We start from the raw sequence: 18,715 nt of genomic DNA on the forward strand, positions 1-18,715 counted from the left end.
TAAAGTCAAGCCTGGTATAATCACCAAATATCTATAAACACTACATCTTATATTGCTTGAGAGATATAGAGTCCATCTGTTCCAAGTTCTATCACACGATTCATTCAAATCAATAAAGATCTGATTTTTTTAGACTGCATAATATTTTTCAATAAAAGCACATGGTGGTACAAAGATATTGGTTTATATGTAAGGACATAATAAAAACAGAAAAATAAATCATCCCTTTGAGCCTCTAACTGGTCAATTCTGGAACTGTTTAGGATATGCTTCATTATTTATGAGGACACTAAGGAGTTCTTTACTAATCTTACTACCAATAATAATTTCCACCTCTATGGGCCATTGGCTTTCTCTTAACTTATTATATAACTGTACATAGTTTGGATTATGCCTTGAATTCTAGAATGCCGAAACCCAAGCCTGTGTCTCATGTCTCCCAAAGCTGGGTTATAGCATGAATTTTTAATCTAATTTCCATTTCTATTTATTTTCACCTTTTTTCACTTTGATCTTTATTGTACGTGATCCAGTTCTATTTTATAACAAGACATACTAAATCCTTTTCTTAATGAAGCAGGGCAAAAATAAAGCAAGAATCAAATAAACACTTCATGTCAACAGAAATCAATTTAGCCACGATTTTTTTTGAAAACGTAGGTGAAAAGGAAATGATATGATCATTTTGCTATTGGAAGCTGTCATTTCTAACTAACTGTTCAGCAGGATGATGTAATTACTCAACTCTTAGACTTCCCTTCTATGTTTATTAAGTCTTTAAATGAGTCAACTTATAATTTTATCAAGAACCACGGATTGCCTCCAGCAAGATCTAAAGGCTCTTCTCTTCCTTTCCTCCCAATGTTAGCCACTGGATCTAGATTTAAAAAATCCTTCTTCTGGATTGGGGGGTCTGCTCAAAAGGTAGATTCTGTGCCACAGTTTCAAAAGTAAAACTTTTTAAGAGGTCAAAATGTATATGGATATCAGCCCAATTTTCTCTTTTCATTCCATGTAAAATAGTGGCAAGTCATTTCTGCTATCTAAAGATTGAAGCAAACTCATTTACTCAGGGAGTCTCTCTCTCCCCTTTCTGTCTCTCTTTCCCTCTCATGCATGAAGCAATCAGCTTGAGAAAACAAGCCCTAAGAAAGACAGTAAGACCTAAACACACTCAACCATTGACAGTGGTCTAGTATTCCTGTTTGTTCAACTTTATGAACCCATATTCCTTAGAATCCACGAGTGTGAGTTGGATAGATGTTTCATGATGTCACTGTGGTGACATCCAAGACTTGGGGTTTGGCTTTGGTGACAGCTAAAGATAGAATGGTTGGTCAGTTTTCCTTAAATAGTTTTCTTTGCTGTCTTTGTTTCTTTGGTTGCTCCGAGGCAAGATTCTGGCTTCTGTGGACACACTACCATCTGCAGCACAGAAACATTACCCCAATTTGCAACTCTAGAGTTAAACCTTAATTTTCACCTCTTTCCAATAAATGACTTGCAATTGAACCAATTAAATTTCAAAATCTAAGTATTTTAGACATAACAGGGCCTCCGTAAACAATAAAGTAATTAATTATTAAACAGTTAGTAAAGAGTCTTCCATTGAGCTATAAATCTGAAAATATTTGCCTCTAATTTTTCAACATGTTTATGTGATGGGACATCTCATTCTCTCCGTATGAATGCGTTTTAGGTTAAGCGAGAAAATTTTAAAGTTAAACCATGTCAGAGTATAAGAAATTCGCAGCTAAGTCTCTGTTTCCATATCACATAGTCAATGTTTTAAAACAGCAGTGTCTGATCCCCAAGGACTTGCCAAATCAGAATCTTCAGGGGTAAACATTTAGAATTTCTGTGCTTTAATGTGCCAGAAGTGATTCTCATACGCAACTAAAATTTGAAATGACTTGAGAAGACTTTCAATATTTGTGAAACAGATATCCTGAAACCCTATAGAAATCCTTATGTTAATTGTTTTGCAAAATGTAGTTACTTACACAAGTCTTCATTTAGCCATTAAAAATTTAATAAGTGGGAGAGATTCATTAGTGACTAAGACAAGCATAGTCCCCATCTCAAACAATGTATTTTCTCCAACATAGCTCTTGATCTTTTGCCTGTCACCACTTATGTGACAACTTCTGTTAAAATTAAAATTGTTTTCTTTTGTGATATTCCAGGAATTCTTCAGACTATTAAGCTGAAAGTTCTCATTCTTGAATTCCGTTTTAGTCAGGTTAATGAATTGGGCCTATATACAGAGCTGCTCCCACTTCTCTTTAGAAGGTAATTGACACACAAACACGGCATTCAATATCCAATAGCCTCTCACAATACTACAGATAAATAGCTGTACAGAGGAAGAGAACTGAGCTAAGCAAGAGAATATGGGATTACAATCAGGAGTCTCCTAGTTCACTCATGCCAGTTCCCCTGGTTAGCTAATACATATATTTAATGTATAACAAGTATCATCCAAAAATAATTTCAGAAATAATTATCACAAAGGTGGTAGCAGGTACAAGGGAAGCTTTTGTCTTACATAAAATTCCCTTTTGTGATTGTAAAAAGCTTTTTGGGAGGTCCAGGGCTCCTCCAGATAGTTCCGCATTACCTCATTCATGCCACGTCATGGTCGTGTATCAGCACAATATAAAACTTACACAACACAGAGTGTAATTTGTTTATTCCGAACTCCCTCCTTTGAACTTCTCACCCATACTTTTCAAAAGAGAATTGTCAACATGAATCATCCCGACCACCGTTTCTTCGTCTCAGGAAGCATCTCTTCTCTCCATGGTTAACAGCTTCACTCTTGCTTTGTATCTGGTCCTGTCCTGTCTCCGCCTGAATCTTTTTCTAATTATAATCCATCCATTTCTTTATCTTCCATCCATCCCTCCACACTATTTCCTTCACCTCGGGTGTCTATAAAAATGCTCAAGTCCCTTAAATTCTGGAAACAAAACAAAATCCCTTCCCTGGTTCTCTCTAGCCCTTCTTGAAATAATAGACAGCTCTGCTGGCTACACTCTCCCAGCATCCTTCTTCTTGCCTTCTATTCACTTCTCATTTACAATTTCATGGTCAATAGTGCCCTTTATTTACAACATCTGGGGATTCTTGCTAAAGTCACTAAAGATCTCCAAACCTAGTTCTAAGCTAAGCTTCTCACAGATTTTTACTCTATTAAAATACCTACTACTTCTTCGAGCACTCTTCACCCTTGATCCCTGGAATGCATCTTTTATTTGACTCTTTTTTTGGTGGCTATTTTGCATTGCCTCTTAAGGTTATCTTTCCTTTTGGGGGGGGGGGGTCCATTAATTTTTGGAATGCGCTCGAGTTTCCATTTTTAATTTAATTTTTAATGTTCTAGACGAATTAAGTTAATAGTCAAAATAACTGAAGTGGTAGAAGTTGGTGAAATTAGCAAGTGAGGATGTGAGGAGGAGAGAGCAATCAGAGGATGTAGTAAAAACAAAAAGGCTTGGTAGAAGGGGCTAGAAAGAGGGAAAGAGGAACAAGTCAATGTGTGAAATGTCTCAATCCCCAGCCTTATCCTCCCTGAATCCCCCCAAAGATCAAGCAGAGTAAGAACTTCCTTTCACGTTATATTAGGTAGTCTCCGCATGAAAATCGACTGTGAGGAGTTTAGGAAGGAGTAGCTTTTCAGAAAATGAAATAAATGAAGTGCAATCTTTGAGGAAATTAGACGTTGAAGGATAGAGCAGAAGTTTATGCACATGTGAATGTGTAGCCTGTAATATTTAAATAATTGTCCTGTAACATTAAAAATTCTCTTAATCATATTTTGCATGACTTGTTTTCAGAACCCTAAGAGGAGGATGACAGAGTTGCCCTAAATTTAGAATTAAAACAATGACTGCAGCTTAAACACACACTATTTCTTATACCTTCAATCAGCACTACAGGCCTGGTCTGTGTTTATTAGGTGAATTTAAGAAAGTAAGCTTCTTGTAATGTATTAGTCAGTGATGGACCACAGAGATCTAACGAATAGTGAATACAGAGAAAGAAAACCACCCTAAGAATAATAACAAAATGCTTGAGTAGGCGAATTAATCTAAGGGTCCAAGCATCACATTACTCATTAAACAGGCAGGTGCCTGCTCTTTCCTTCAAGGAAAAGAATAATGATGGGCTACACCCTTCTTTCAAAAGAGATAAATCATTTTGAGAGTATATATACCAAGAAAGTGGCAACCGTGGTTCTAGGTTTTGCTTTTAGCTAAAGAATCTGGTTCAAACTATTTAAGAAACTATAGATTCTTTAAATGTGAACCTCTATGTAGAATAAATAGCTGTCCAAGAAAAAGTTATGATTTAGTCGAAAGAATTTTAGGATAGAGGCTCAAAATCCTGAGTTTATGTGCTCTGATAGTTATCTTGGATAAATCACTTAGCTTCTCAGTCTAGTTTTCTTCAGTTAAAAAATAAAAAAAGCTAATATCCATCTCACAGGATCAGAAGGCACAGATGCTTTAAAATGCTAGACATATATAATACAATATTATGAAAGATGAGCTTTACCGTGGCTGAGTGAGTAAAAAAGCCTTGCAAGTCAAAGTCAGACATCTTAAAATAAAGTGATACTCTTATTTGAGACATCTAAGCAAGGACTAATATTTGATGTTCAGTGTGCTTATACAAGGTAGGCAAACCAAAAAATGTGTAGTATCTTCTTCAAAAATGTTTTACAAATCTATTTGTGAAAAGGCAAATCTACAGTGTACAAACATAAGAATTTTTTATTCTCTATCCAAGTTCCGCTGACCTTAAATACACTTATAGGATTAATTTCATAATTAGTTAGATACAAATCAGTAAAATTTATTGCATTTCTGAATTCGAAAGCTGTTTTCCTTCCTCTGTGTACCTAGGTATCTTGCATTCATTCTATTTGCCCTAAAGAAGAATATGAACACTTAGTGAATCATGAGACTTAGGCATGATCACTGAAAGATTACAAATCAGCAAATTATAGGAAGATTAAAATAATTATGGGTGGAGTATGTTATTCCCCTTCGTGACACTTCTACAAAATTATTTCAGTTAATCTACTTCTTTTTAATTTTATGTTTAACTACTTTTTAAGTTACAAACAGGCTTAAAGGAAGTACATTTATGGCAAGGGTCATCAAATTTGCCTTAAATAACCTGTGTAAGAAGCCAATTATTGCATCAAGCCGGAACATTTCAGTAATTTGAAGTTAATGTTCAGTTTTCTAAATTCCCCGTTTCCCTCTCTAATGTTTCAAGTAGATAAATGCTAAACATTTAGAATAATAAACCTGAGATTTAAATTATATACTAACCATGTGGAGCCAGAAAGACCAGCAACATAAGTAGTGCAATCCAAAATTCCTGATTCATACAGTGCCTTCATCACGCCGGAGAATCCTACCATGGCTCGAAACCCTCCACCTGAGCCCAGTATGGCGACCACAGGTACCTGGAATGATGAAACACAGAGATAATTTGCAAAGTAAAATTATAAAACACATTTCCTTTTAGTTTCAATTTTTATGTTGTGTGTTCCACATTTGGTAATAAAGAATCACGTTTGCAAATACTTTGACATTGTCTAAGTATTTTTAAAAAGAAGAAAACAATGTTTCATATAAGAAAATCAAGAATTAATGCCTATTGGAAAGCAGGTGGTATTAAGATAACCAACTAGTCCTATTTGATAATAATTACAACAATAATCTCCTATATTTGTTCAATGCTTTGCATTTTAGGCTTGCTTTCAGGTGTACTTTATTTTACTCGATCCTTTCAAAAGTCCTATAAGGTAAGCAAAATTTCCATTTGCAGATGGAAATTCTGAAATATTATTTGCATATGACCTATCAGCTGGTAATCTGTAAAGTAAACACCTTTCCTCCTTGGGCTAGAATTCTTACCGTTCCATTATCCTGACCCATTATTTTCATTATGGTTTTGTAGTAATTCTTAGAGAGGACTTTCGGGTAAGATTCTTGAAGTCAGATATTTTGGGTTGCTATCAGGTAAAAGAAAATGTCAGGTATTCGTACATAAAAATTGAATAATCAAATAAGTGAATGATCACTAAGAATATAATTACTACCTTCATTTATTGCACATGAATTAATCTGTTTTTATACATCATATCATTTAATTTTCACAGCTGTAAGAGATAAATATTACCTTTATTTAGAAAAATAAATTGTCTATGGCCATGCTACCCTGAACAAGCCTGATCCCATCTGATCTCAGAAGCTAAGCAGGGTCGGGCCTGGTTAGTAATTAGATGGGAGACCACCTAGGAAGACCAGGTGCTGTAGGCATAAAAAATAAAAAAATAAGAGATTGTAAACTGACAAGGTTATTGCAATCTGTGAGGTCAAACAAGGTTTGCCTCACCTAAAAAAAAAAAAAGTAGAAAAAAGTAATTAAAACACAAGATAATGTTGCCATTGTTACAAAGCTAGAAAGAGGTATCCTGTGGATTCAAAGCTGAGTCCATCCAGCTCCAAAGTATTTAATTCACTACGCTCCACTCTGTCTCTGAAAGCTCCCCCTGCAACCAACTACCCTCAAAAGGAAACCATTATTATTTCCATTTTTCAGATGAGGAGATATTCAGTGCACACAGAACACCTTGTCCACGCACAGGTTGCTAATAAGTAGGAGAACCAGGATGATACAATTCATGCTCTTTACCTTTTCTCATTGTTCAGAAAGAAAGGAGTAAACTTTATTAAGAGAAATCATTTGATATTCGTCTAAATGGTGTTTCTGATTCATGCATCATTTCAGATGATATCAGTACAGATTTATGCAATAAACGAAGGCTAAATTTGAATGTCTTAGTAATTCTGATACAAGTGTCAAAAAAATAACTGGTGAGTTATAAGGCACAGCTGTTAGTCCTGGCTCTAAATCTAAAAGAAACAAACAAATAAGTGTTGTTCAGAGGTTATATTTAGACCTAATAGCACCAGGATTTGTGTACAAATGATATCAATGACTATTTCTCATACTTCTCTCCTAAGATTACAGGAAATGAATTTGCATTTACCAAAAACCTTCTGGTTTCGCTTACTTATTTTGATACATGGACTTACTAATATTATTAATTTCCTACTTTGTAAAAGAAAATTCTGAAATGCTCAAAGATTTTTTTTTTATATTTTCATGGATTTTAAGCACTGACCTTTACATAAAGGCTTTTGCCTCTGGTTTCTGTATCAGTCAGGGTTCTCTAGAGAAACAGAACCTATGTATATATGTATATATATGCTTGTGTATGTCTATATACAGAGAGAGAGAGAGAGAGAGAGAGAGAGAGAGAGAGAGAGAGAGAGAGAGAGAGAGAGAGAGAGAGAAGAGACTGATTTATTATAAGGAACTGGTTCATGTGATTACGAAGACTGCCAAGTCCAAACCTGTAGTTCAGATCAACAGGCTGCAGACCCAGGAGAGTCAATAACACAGTTCTAACTCAACAGCTAGCAGGCAGAGGCCCGGAAGAGCCCACGGTGCAGATGACATCTGAAGGTAGTCTGTTGGGGAATTCCCTGTTGTTTGGGAGGTTGGTCATTTTGTTCTATTTAGGCCTTCTACTGTTTGTACGAGGCCCACTCACATTATAGATAGAAATCTGCTTACTCAAATTTCATTGTTCATTTCATCAAAAAACATCCTCCAAGTTGATATATGAAGTTAATCATCATAAATCTATCCCTTCTCAATTTGGCACCCATGTATATCTCCTTAATCCATACTTAATCTCCAAATAAATCTCCAAGTATAGCAAGGTCATACTTTCAGCCAACGTGAAACAAGTATCTCGTGTACAACTGGAAATGCACTAATCCTTTCCCCAGAAGAGAATACGAAGTTCTTGAATGATATTTGTTCTTCTCCTTAATAACTTATAACTTAAATATGAATCTGTTTTTGTGCTTCTACACGTGCACACTCATATGTGTATACATGTGAAACACATAAAAACATATTCATAACAAATTAGGGAAGAAATGCTCATGGCAATTACAGTTTTCATTTCTGTAACTGGTCGCCTGGTCATAGCTGCTTATGTGTAACTACATTTCCCCATATGCATTCCGTATCCTCTTTGCCTTCAACAAGTACCTCTGCTGACCACGGTCCTTTTTACCTGGTGAGCGACCCAACCTTCATTCCTGAAAGGTCTGGGCCATTAGAAGTCCTTCTTGGATTGTGCTCTTGTAGCTTTCCATTGATTTTACTTAGAAGGCATGATAATATTAAGGGACACCCCAGGGGTCTCTTGTATTCTAGACATTCTCTTCCTTACCTCCATTGTGGAGAAATGATACCATTTTCCTTTGGTAGTCAGGATCAATCACCCTGGCCAGCAGGGTGTCACCTTCTTTGCCTGTTGACTCAGAGGCATGAGTAGCCCAAAGTGGCTAGGTAGCAGTCTTAATTTCCAGGTCAACGGAATAATTGTTCCACTTCTAATGAAAGCATTCCCCCCTTTGGAACTCAGACCTCCAGGCCAGCAGAGTATACAGTCATGTGGACACGATGCCAACGTTTTGCTAGTGGGTCCCTGGGAGTAACAGTGAGTGCTGCCGCTACCACCTCCACTCCTTGATTCCTGGACCTATAAATCCTAGGGATTAATAGCACCACTATTAAATCCTAATTCAGAGCATGCACATCCCACTGGAGAACCTGGCTCCGGCCTTGCAAGGTACTGCCACCCAGCTGGCACTGTAACTGGGTCTTCAAAAGGCTATTCCATGGTTCTATCAAACCAGTTGCTTCAGGGCGGTGGAGAACACTGCAAGACTGGTAAAGTCCTTCACGTGGAGCCATTGCCATCCTTCATTTGCTTACTCAAATTTGAGTGATGTTTATTCTCTGAGTAAGCAGAAACAATGCTGTGTGGAATATTGTGACAGTGTATAAGGCATTTTATATGTCCACAGATGATAGTTTTGGCAGAAGCTTTAAATGCAGAGAAGGCAAATTCATATCCGGAATAAATATCTATTCAGGCAAAAACAAACAAATAACAACAACAACAACAACAAAAACCCTGACCCTTCCACGGCAGAATTGGTCCAATGTAGTCCATCTGCCACCGGGGAGCTGGCTTCTCACAGCAGGGAATGGTGCCATGTTGGGGACTCGGTGTTGGCTTCTGCTGCTGGCAGGTTGAGCGCTCAGCAGCAGCTGTAGCCAGGTTGGCCTTAGTGAATGGAAGTCCCTGTTGCTGAGTTCAGACATAACCTCCAACTCTGCCATGATGGCCACTTTTTTCATGGCTGTACTGGGCAATGACTTCAGCAGATGGTGAAAGAAACTGGCATCCGCAAAACAGATCATCCTATCCACTTGATTATTAAAATTTTTCTCTGCTGAGGTCACCCTTTGGTGGGCATTGTCACAGAACACAAATAATTCACATTTTTCACACATTCCAAGTGGCTTCTCTTCGTCACCAATTTTTAATCGTGTTCCCTCAAAATCCCTAAACATACTGCCAAACTGGTGGCCACGGATCATGCATCTGTATATAATCGCACATCTGGCTGTTTCTCCATTCAAGCAAAATGAAAAATCAGGTGCACTCCTTGAACTTCTGCCCCCGGGAAGAGTTCTCTTCACCACCGCCTTTCAGGGATGCCCCAGAAAGAGCTGCAATCCGGCAACTGTCTGCTTTCAGGTGGTGCCTGAATGTTGTGTAGAACCATCTGTAAACAAGGCCCATGTGTTCTCTCCTCTGTCAGTTGGTCACAGGGATCTCTCCCATGAGGTTATAATTGTGGGCTGGAGGAAAGAAGGCAGTGTAACAGAGCTGGGCACCATGGGCATTTGGGCCACTCCCTCAGGTAACTGACTTGAGTCTTCAGGGCCTGTTCAGCCCATTCTCATATAGTGTATCGCTTCCATTTGATGATGACGCACATCTGTGCACGCCCGACTTTATGGCTTGGTGGGTTAAATAACCCAGTTCATGATGGTCGGCTCAGACCACATGATCACTTGGTCTCCTGTGGTTAAGTGTTCGATCTCTACTCAGGCCCAGTAGCAGGCCAGAAGCTGTTTTTCAAAAGGAGAGTAGTTATCCACAGAGAATGGCAAGCCTTGCATCAAATCCTAAGGGCCTATGCTGTAATTCACCTGTAAGAGCCTACCAAAGGCCACAAACAGCACCCACATCTGCCACTGATGCTTCAAGCACCAATGGATCTGAAGAGTCATATGATCCAAGTGGCAGAACACCTTGTACAATAAGTAGACCTGATGCAGAGCTTTCTCTTGCTCCGGGCGCCATTCAAAACCAGCAGCCTTTTGGGTCACTTGGTAAATCATCCAGAGCAGTACACTCAAATAAGGAATATGCTACCTCCAAAATCCCAATGGACCCACCAGGCATTTTAGTCATAGGAGTGGACAGATGCAACAGCCTTTCCTTCCTCTTAGTAGGGATATCCTGACACACTCCACACCACCGGATGCCTAGAAATTTCACCGAGGTAGAAGGCCCCTGAGTTTTTGTTGGATTAACTTCCCACTGTAAGTTCACTCCGCAGGTCAGGGAACCAATGTAGGGATTCTGCCAGCTGCTGAGTATGTCTTTCCCAGTTGTTCTTTCTGGAACTGGAAAAATAACACTTGGTTCGGGGACTCACTGGGCCTGCCGTGAGCAGGTCTCGAGCTAACCTGCATTTATTATCTGACCTTCTTAAGCCCCTACTCTGACTTGTGGACCACGGAGACATTTTGGACCTACTAAATTAGGGCCAGTTCAGAGCCAGTGTCCAGTTGACCTCAAAAGGTCTAATTATTTCCTTTCCCCCGTGTATGATTTCCCTAGTAAAATGTCAAAAGTCCCTTTTGGAAAAGCTGGGAGAAAGATTCCTAGCATAAGTCTTTGGGTCTTCTTCAAGAAGACCCAAACTCCTTTATATTCTAGGGTTTCTCGGTCTGTAAGCTGGCTCAAGTCTGGGAACTGAAGGGCCGTGCTTATCTTTTTAAAAATCATATATATGTATATCATAAGGAACGGGTTCACAGGGATGATGGAGACTGGCAAGGCCAAATCTGCAGTATGGGCTAGCCGTCACCAGACCCAGGAGAGTCAATGGAGCAGTTCTACTGAAAGCCAGCACAGAGGTCCAGGAGAAATGATGGCGGAGACAAAGGCAGTCTGCTCGAGAATTTCTCCTTGCTCAGGGAGGCCGACCTTTCTGTTCTATTCAGGCCTTCAACTGATTGGGTGGGGCCCATCCACATTATGGATGGCAATCTGTTTATTCAAAATTCAAAGATTTGAATGTTAATCTCATCTAAAATCACTCTCCAAACTAACACATAAAATTAGCCATCACAGCCCCATTTCATATTTTAAAGAAGCAAGAGAAAAGTATATAATCAACTCTGCTTAAACTAGCAAGTCTTGAAGACAATGCTTAAAAATTACGAAAAATACAAAGAGTGAATTTTGGCCTGATAAATTATTCATTTAACAAAAACTTTTCACTTGTTAAATAGGAAAAAGATGATTTTCAATATAGAACACTAATTATATTATATAAAAAATTTTTCCATAATGAAGTGTTATTCAGTAAAATATTGACCTAAACTATCTTACTTACAATACCTTTTAATATACCTACTCAACCTGATTAAATAATTTTTTAAATTTCTAAGAGAGTTTGCCATTTTATTGATTAGCATAAAAGGGTACCATGAGGAAAAACAAGTTGAAAAGCGTTAGAATTTTCTACACTGGTTCCTCATTAATACCACAGACAGGTAGTTATAATCATTGAATTGTTATGAGTTTGGTTTTTTGTTGTTTTTAGTAATTACCACTTATAAATTATTCCTTTTTCTCTTCTCACTGATGAGAACAGGCAAACGAAGAATGAAGACGTCACAAACTCTACATTATTGGAATTTACTTCTACGTCCTTTTTCTAATGTGGGCCACATCATCTATATGTTCTTGTCAGCTTAGAGAAAAACCTGGTACAGAAAAAAGTAAAAGTACGACCCTCTCTTCCCCTCTATTTTTGCTGAGAGTCAGTTTTCCAAAGTGTCAACTCCCTCCAAAGCACAGAGCTAGAACATCTGAGCATACCCTCAAGAAGAACACGCCCTCAGCTGACCCTGCCTCACCAACCTATAAAAGGGGCTGGAGAAGCTGAGTTGAAATTAGAGAGTTAACCCTAAGTGTAAAAGAGGAGTTAAAAAGTAGCATTGATCTTTAACAATTAAATAGAACAGCGATTATCCCAATATTAAAACTATTTAGGCTTTAGACTGCTTGTTTGTGCATCCTAGGTCTTCATGTGTTGTTGTTATTATTAATTATTATTATTATTATTTTGATAGAAGATAGAAGCAAAGATAGTAATCATTAAGTCTAATAATTTGCTAGTGCATCTTCACAGCATCACCAAGATCTTAAGCAATCACCACAATCTAGTGACCATCTGTCACCATACAGTTATTACAATATTATTGACCATAATCCCTATACTGTGCATTATTACATCCCCATGACTTTATTTTATAATTGAAGTTCGTACCTCTTAATCTCCTTCACTCTTTTTGCACCTCCCCTCCTGAGAACATTTGTTTGTTCTCCATATCTATGAGTTTGTTTCTGTTTTGTTTTGTTTTTAATTGCTTTTTTAAAGATTTCATGTATAAATAAAACCATAGTATTAGTATTTACTTTCTTTGTCTGACATTTCACTTAGCATAACACCTTCTAGGTCCATCTACTTTGGCACGAATGACAAGATTTCATTCTTTTTTATGACTAAGTAATATTGCATTTTCTATATATATCACATCTTTATCCATTCATCTATTGATGGACACTTAGGCTGTTTCTATATCTCGGCTACTGTAAAAATGCTGCAATAAATATAGGAGTGTACATACATTTTCAAATCATTTTTTCATTTTCTTCAGATTAATGCCTAGAAATGGAATTGCTGAGTCCTATGGTACTTTCATTTTTAATTTTTTTAGGGACCCCTGTACTATTTTCCATCATGGCTGGACCAATTTACAGTACCACCAAGAGTGTATAAAGGGTTCCCTTTTCTCCACATCCTCAGCTATATTTGTTATTTTTTGTCTTTTTGATAATTGCCATTCTGACAGACGTGAGATGATATCTCATTGTGCTTTGCATTTGCATTTCTCCAATGATTAGTGACACTGAGCATCTTTTCATATGTCTGTTGGCCATCTGTATGTTCTTTTTGGAGAAATGTTTACTCAAGTCCTCTGGCCATTTTTAAACTGTATTGTTTGCTTTTTTGATATTGAGTTATATGAGTTCTTTATATATTTTGGATATTAACTCTTAATTTGATATATCATTTGAAAATATCTTCTCCAATTTGGTATGTTGCCTTTTTGTTTTGTTGATGGTTTCCTTCACTGCATGAAAGCTTTTAGTTCGATGTAGTTCCATTCATTTATTTTTGCTTTTATTGTACTTGCCCATTGAGATGTATCCAAAAAATATTGCTATGACCGATGTCGAAAATTTACTGCTTATGTTTTCCATGGAGTTTTATGGTTTTAGGTCTTACATTTAGGTCTTTAATACATTTTGAGTTGATTTTTGTATATGGTGTAAAAAAGTGGTCCAGTTTCATTTTTTGTGTGTATAACTGTCCAGTTTTCCCAACATCACACTAAAGAGACTGTTCTTTCTCTCATTTTATATTCTTGCCTTCTTTGTCATAGACTAACTGATCATATAAGCTCTCTGTTCCATTGATCTATGTGTCTGTTTTTGTAGCAGTACCATACTGTTTTGATTACTATAACTTTGCAGTATAGTTTTATATTAGGGAATATTGATACCTCCAACTTTGTTCTTTCTCAAGATCATGTTAGCTATTTGGTGTCTTTTGTGGTTTCATATAAATTTTAGGATTATTTGTTCTAGTTCTGTGAAAAACTGAGGTCCTAAACTGGAAGCTCTCTGTTTGTTGAAAACTAGAAAGAAGACTGTCACAATGTCTGCACTGAAAATTGAGTAGTGGTATTCTTTGTCTGACAAGCTGCCACAATAGCCCACTCCACTGTACCTTAAAGAGACTGTTTTGCCAGTACTGAACACAAAGTGAAGATCTTGGCAGGGAGCAAAGGAAGTGGGAGCTTAAGACAGCCTTGGCCAAGAAGTAACATAAAAATAGGAAAATGTTACTTGTTTTCCGGGAATGGGTGGTGTTGAACATACCTAAGTTGTTTTTACTTTTTTCTTCCAAAGAAAAAAGTCTAGACCCAAACCAAACATCAACAAAAGTTTTAATTCTAGTGATGACTTCTAAAAACATGAATTTAATATTTTTGAAGAATATCCCAGGGAAAAGGATAATTACCTCATTCTCCATCTGTTTGGGGGAAAAAAAAACAATTTTTATGACTATTAGGCCAAATTTTACTTTCCCAGGAAGAATCTTTTCCAAAAAACAAGGGGATCCTAGAGGATGTGACAGCAACTTTCCTTTTAAAAAAGAAAGCCTATGAACATAAGCCAACTGGACTTCTGCACCTGTATGCCCCAAATACATTTCTAATTGAATGGTTCAAACTGGAATCCTTTCTTCGAAACCTTCTCTCAACCCATGTCTCCTAGTCCTAAAACCTGATACTGGTGTTCCTCAGATATGAGCCCTTGATCTCTCTCTCTCTTTCTAGCTAATTCGTCCCCTGTATGCAATGTCACACGTCTGCCTAAATCTGTGACCTAACTCATGAAACAAAAGATTTACTGAGAATCTATGGTGTCCTAGTACCTATGCTAGGTGCTGGGAATATAAAGGCGAATAATACAGACACTGTTCTAGTTCTTGTGAAACTTGTATTCTAGCAGAGAGAACAGATGCGAAATGAATAATTTATGCAAGTATTTTTAAGTAAAATTTAAATGCAGAGAAGATAATGAACATATTTGTTCCATAAGAGAATATAACTGAGAGAACTACCTTGGGCTTGGGAGGAGAGAGGGAAGAGTTGATGAGGAAGAAACTCTCAGGAGTGACGTATGCATTAAATAAAGAATGGGAGGCTGTCGATTATCTGAAAAGTGGGTGGGGTGGAGGGAAGAGAGGCACAGGGGAAGCACAGTGTAACGAGAAGAAACAGTGTGCATGCAAGAGCGCCAGTTTGGAAAGGATTCTGTGGAGACATGAATCTAAGGGGGCGGGTAGTAAAACTGGGACAAACTGGCGAAAAAAATGAAGCTAGAGAGATGCTGTGAGGCCCATCCTCAGAGGAACGGAAGGACTGTAAGCTTGGGTATGACAGACTCAGGTTTGCATTTTGAAAAGATTACTCTGAATTGAGTATGAACGGAAAGCAGAGAGAAAGTAGCACTACAGAGAAGAGAGAGGATTTTTCATTCGGTTCGAGACGTGCTGATGTGAGGAATACAAGCGAAGAAATCAAGCAGGTGTATAAATACTCAGGTCCGAAGCTCGGAGGAACAGTTCTAAATTGTCAATAAGCATGTGAAAGTTCTTATCACACAGGTGTTTTGGGAGACATCACGGAAGGAAGGGAAAATTCCTAGGGGTGTCAGATAAGGAGAAAGAGAGCCTGGGAAGATGATCTGGTAAAGAGAACCCAAGAGACATGATGAAAACAAAGACAAGGTAGTTAGCGAAGGGTAGAGAATGTTTCAAAAAGTGGGGAGATATTTGTTGCTTGCAGATGCAGGGCTGGGGAAGGCAAGCCCACAGGACCCTTTGCTTTGCATTTGTTAGTCCTGGTGACTAGTGGAGAAGCTACAGTCGAAAAACGAGGTGAGTAAGGGAGTAGAATGAGACTACGTAGAGAACGTCGGAAGAGTCGGTCTGTGAAGACAAGGAGGGAAGTAGAGCATTAAGGGAAAAGGAATGTACAGTCCGGAGATCTTTTTCGTTATTTTTTTTTTCTCTTTATGTGGGAGTTTAGAACAGGTTTACCTTTTCACAGGAAAAATTCATACAGAGGTAGAGGAAGTGGCCCTGGGAAGACTGGACAATTGATAAACTGAGGTTCCTAACTGGGGTTTGCAATCCATATATGATGTGAATCTGCATTTGAAATAAATGGGGGCTATTTCCTCCTCTGAACTTAGAGGGAGATGGCAAAGGATAAACATAAGACAAGGCGTATGTTAATCCTACGGCAAGAAGTGAAGAATTTGCCATCTGATGACTTTCGGTCTCTCTTTGATTAGAAGCCAAGTCTATCAGTAGTGAGGGGAACGGAGGGAGGTTTGGCAGCACAGTGAAAGAACTGACTGCTGCGAATAAGTGGAAAGCAGCTGGGCAGAGACACGCTGAGACAAGGTCTCCCAAGTGAAGATGAGGGCCGTGAAGTTAACAGAGACATCTGTTTCCTCTTTTTCCTTCTAGCAAACTCTTTCCTTGAGGCCTGGCCAACAGTACTCCACTTAAAGTCCACTGTAGAGCAGAGAGACGTTTTCATCAACCCTCTTAAGGTCCCTGGCTGGGTCTGAAAATTAAACTGACAGAGAATAATGAGAGGACAGCCTACAGATTTATTTAATGTAAGTTTTACGTGACACAGGAGCCTTCGTAAGGATATGAAGACCTGAAGAAACAGACGTTAGGCTTGAAGAAAGGACGGTCATGTAGAAACACAGATCAGAGAGCAGGAGGTAAGCATAGGAAACTTGGGGAAATTTAGCAAGGCATGTTTGTTTGTATTGTTCTCAGTTACCCCTTTGTCTTTGGCAATAAGAATGCTCCTTTCCTCTGGGTAGAGGGAGAGGACACCTTGCCCATGAGGGCCTTCTGGCCTGTTTCAGGGAAGGAAGGTGAGGAACGGTCAGAGAGACCTGCCTGCTTCTGCTGTTTTCTCAAACATCTTCAACTTAAAATAGTAAGTATGCCAAGGTGTCGTATCTTGGTCTGGTGTGTCCTGAACTCCATCACCATCGTCTCTATCACAGAGGAAAAGGATGGGTCGCCCTGTTGTAAGCTCTTACACCCTTGCGTTCACACCTCTTTTTAAAAGAATTTAACACGTCACTGTTTTATATGTTTAAATGTCTTTCTCCCTAGATAGGCTTTAACCTCACTAAGGAAAGACACTGTTCAGAATTAACCATCTCAGCTTTATTCTCTCTAGTTCTCAGCACAGTTTTCAACAAATGACAAACGGCAGAAATAAAAAGAAAATCCGAAATACTTTTTTCTGTTCTAAAAATATAACAATACCAAACAAGGACGGGGATAAAAGCAGGTTGTCAAATCGCTGCTGAAAGGTTTAATATAGATTAAAAACAAAAACAAAAACAAACAAAAACAAAAAACCTTCCCAGAAAACTAGAAACTTCTGAGTAATATGCAGAAAAGGAAGTGTCTTCAAGGGCTAACCATTAACCTGAGACCATAATCAACCGCAAGTGCTACCAGGGATCTGTAAGGTGACAGCAAGATACAGAAGTAAAGAGAAGTCTGTCTTTTTTTTTTTCAAATAGAAACTTCAGTGGATGTTTTGCTCCTCCATAAGCAAATGTTACCTCCGCGTCTGCTCTCGTAACAGCAGCAGCCGTCTCAGCTCCGGCAGCTTGGCTTTTCACCACGACGCCCACCTAAGAACGCACTTGGGTACCTGCCAGCACATGCGGGACAGGGGGACCCATCTGCCCATCTTACTCGGAACGTATGTCTCATATCCTGTTGTATTTTGCAGTTAATTTATAATAATCTTTAATCCCTGGTCTATTAGGCATATGTGGAAATTCGTGTGTGTATTTTATTTACGCATGTAATGAAAATGTTATCTTATATTGATTTAAAACATTCTATTAACAGAAAAGCTCAAAGAAATAAGTAAACAATTACCTGATTTGCCACTAAGATGAAATTTCATTATCATTTGATAAACATCGTTGCAACAATTTAAAAATTTTTTTTTAAATTGAAGTATAATTTGGATATAAACATTAGTTTCAGATTAGTTTCAGTATATTTACAATATACTTGCATATATTGTAAAACATTACAGGAGTCTGGTTAACATCCGTCTCCATACATAGTTATAAAAATTTTTTTCTTGTGATAGGACTTTTAAGATCTACTCTCTTAGCAACTTTCAAATATGCAATAAATATTAACTATAGAAGTAAGTTTTTGTAGATTTTAGATAGAAGGGTAGACCAATAGAGAGATGGATGGGTGGGTGGATGGATAGATAGGTAGATAGAGAGATAAATGATAGATGACTGAGAGAATAGTGAATGAACGAATAGCCCAAAACTGAATTACACAAGTTATTAAATAATTAATGCCATTTATTTCACTGGAATTTAAGGAGGGAAAAGGACTTTAAAGTACAATTGAAGAATTGTACTTTCAATATTTGTTCACAAAAAAATATTTTAATTTTAATATCTCTTGATAATTAGTATTATAATTATCAACATTAAAATGTAGAAATCATTATTTTTAGCTACTTGGTCAATTTCAGATGACATTTTTTAACTTTCTGCTTTTAAGAAATTGGAACATTTCCTTCTACCTTCCCTATTTACATCTACCTGTTTCTGTTAATTATGTTATTAAGATTTATAACATTTTCTTTTTGTTCAGTAATGATAATTCCACAGTCGTTTAATCTTAGTCTATATTAAAACCAATTCAATAATCCTCTTATATGTGACACCAAA

The 18,715-nt window shown here is 37.7% G+C and overlaps 1 protein-coding gene and 1 non-coding gene across 4 annotated transcripts in view; one reads left to right on the forward strand and one right to left on the reverse strand.

The window, feature by feature from the left end:
- PLA2G4A (phospholipase A2 group IVA) overlaps positions 1–18,715 on the reverse strand; it is a 235,663-nt gene that overhangs the window by 35,716 nt on the left and 181,232 nt on the right. For all 3 annotated transcript variants that reach the window (XM_036234504.1, XM_036234506.1, XM_036234505.1), the window contains exon 8: positions 5,346–5,482. In XM_036234504.1, the coding sequence (XP_036090397.1) occupies positions 5,346–5,482 (137 nt within the window). The remainder of the gene's footprint in view (positions 1–5,345; positions 5,483–18,715) is intronic.
- On the forward strand, positions 6,223–6,341 carry LOC118613056. The gene has a single exon (XR_004955334.1). It is a non-coding gene; the product is annotated as a 5S ribosomal RNA (ribosomal RNA).

This window comes from Rousettus aegyptiacus, unplaced genomic scaffold (assembly GCF_014176215.1).
Source record: "Rousettus aegyptiacus isolate mRouAeg1 unplaced genomic scaffold, mRouAeg1.p scaffold_m13_p_17, whole genome shotgun sequence".
Lineage (NCBI taxonomy): Eukaryota > Metazoa > Chordata > Mammalia > Chiroptera > Pteropodidae > Rousettus > Rousettus aegyptiacus.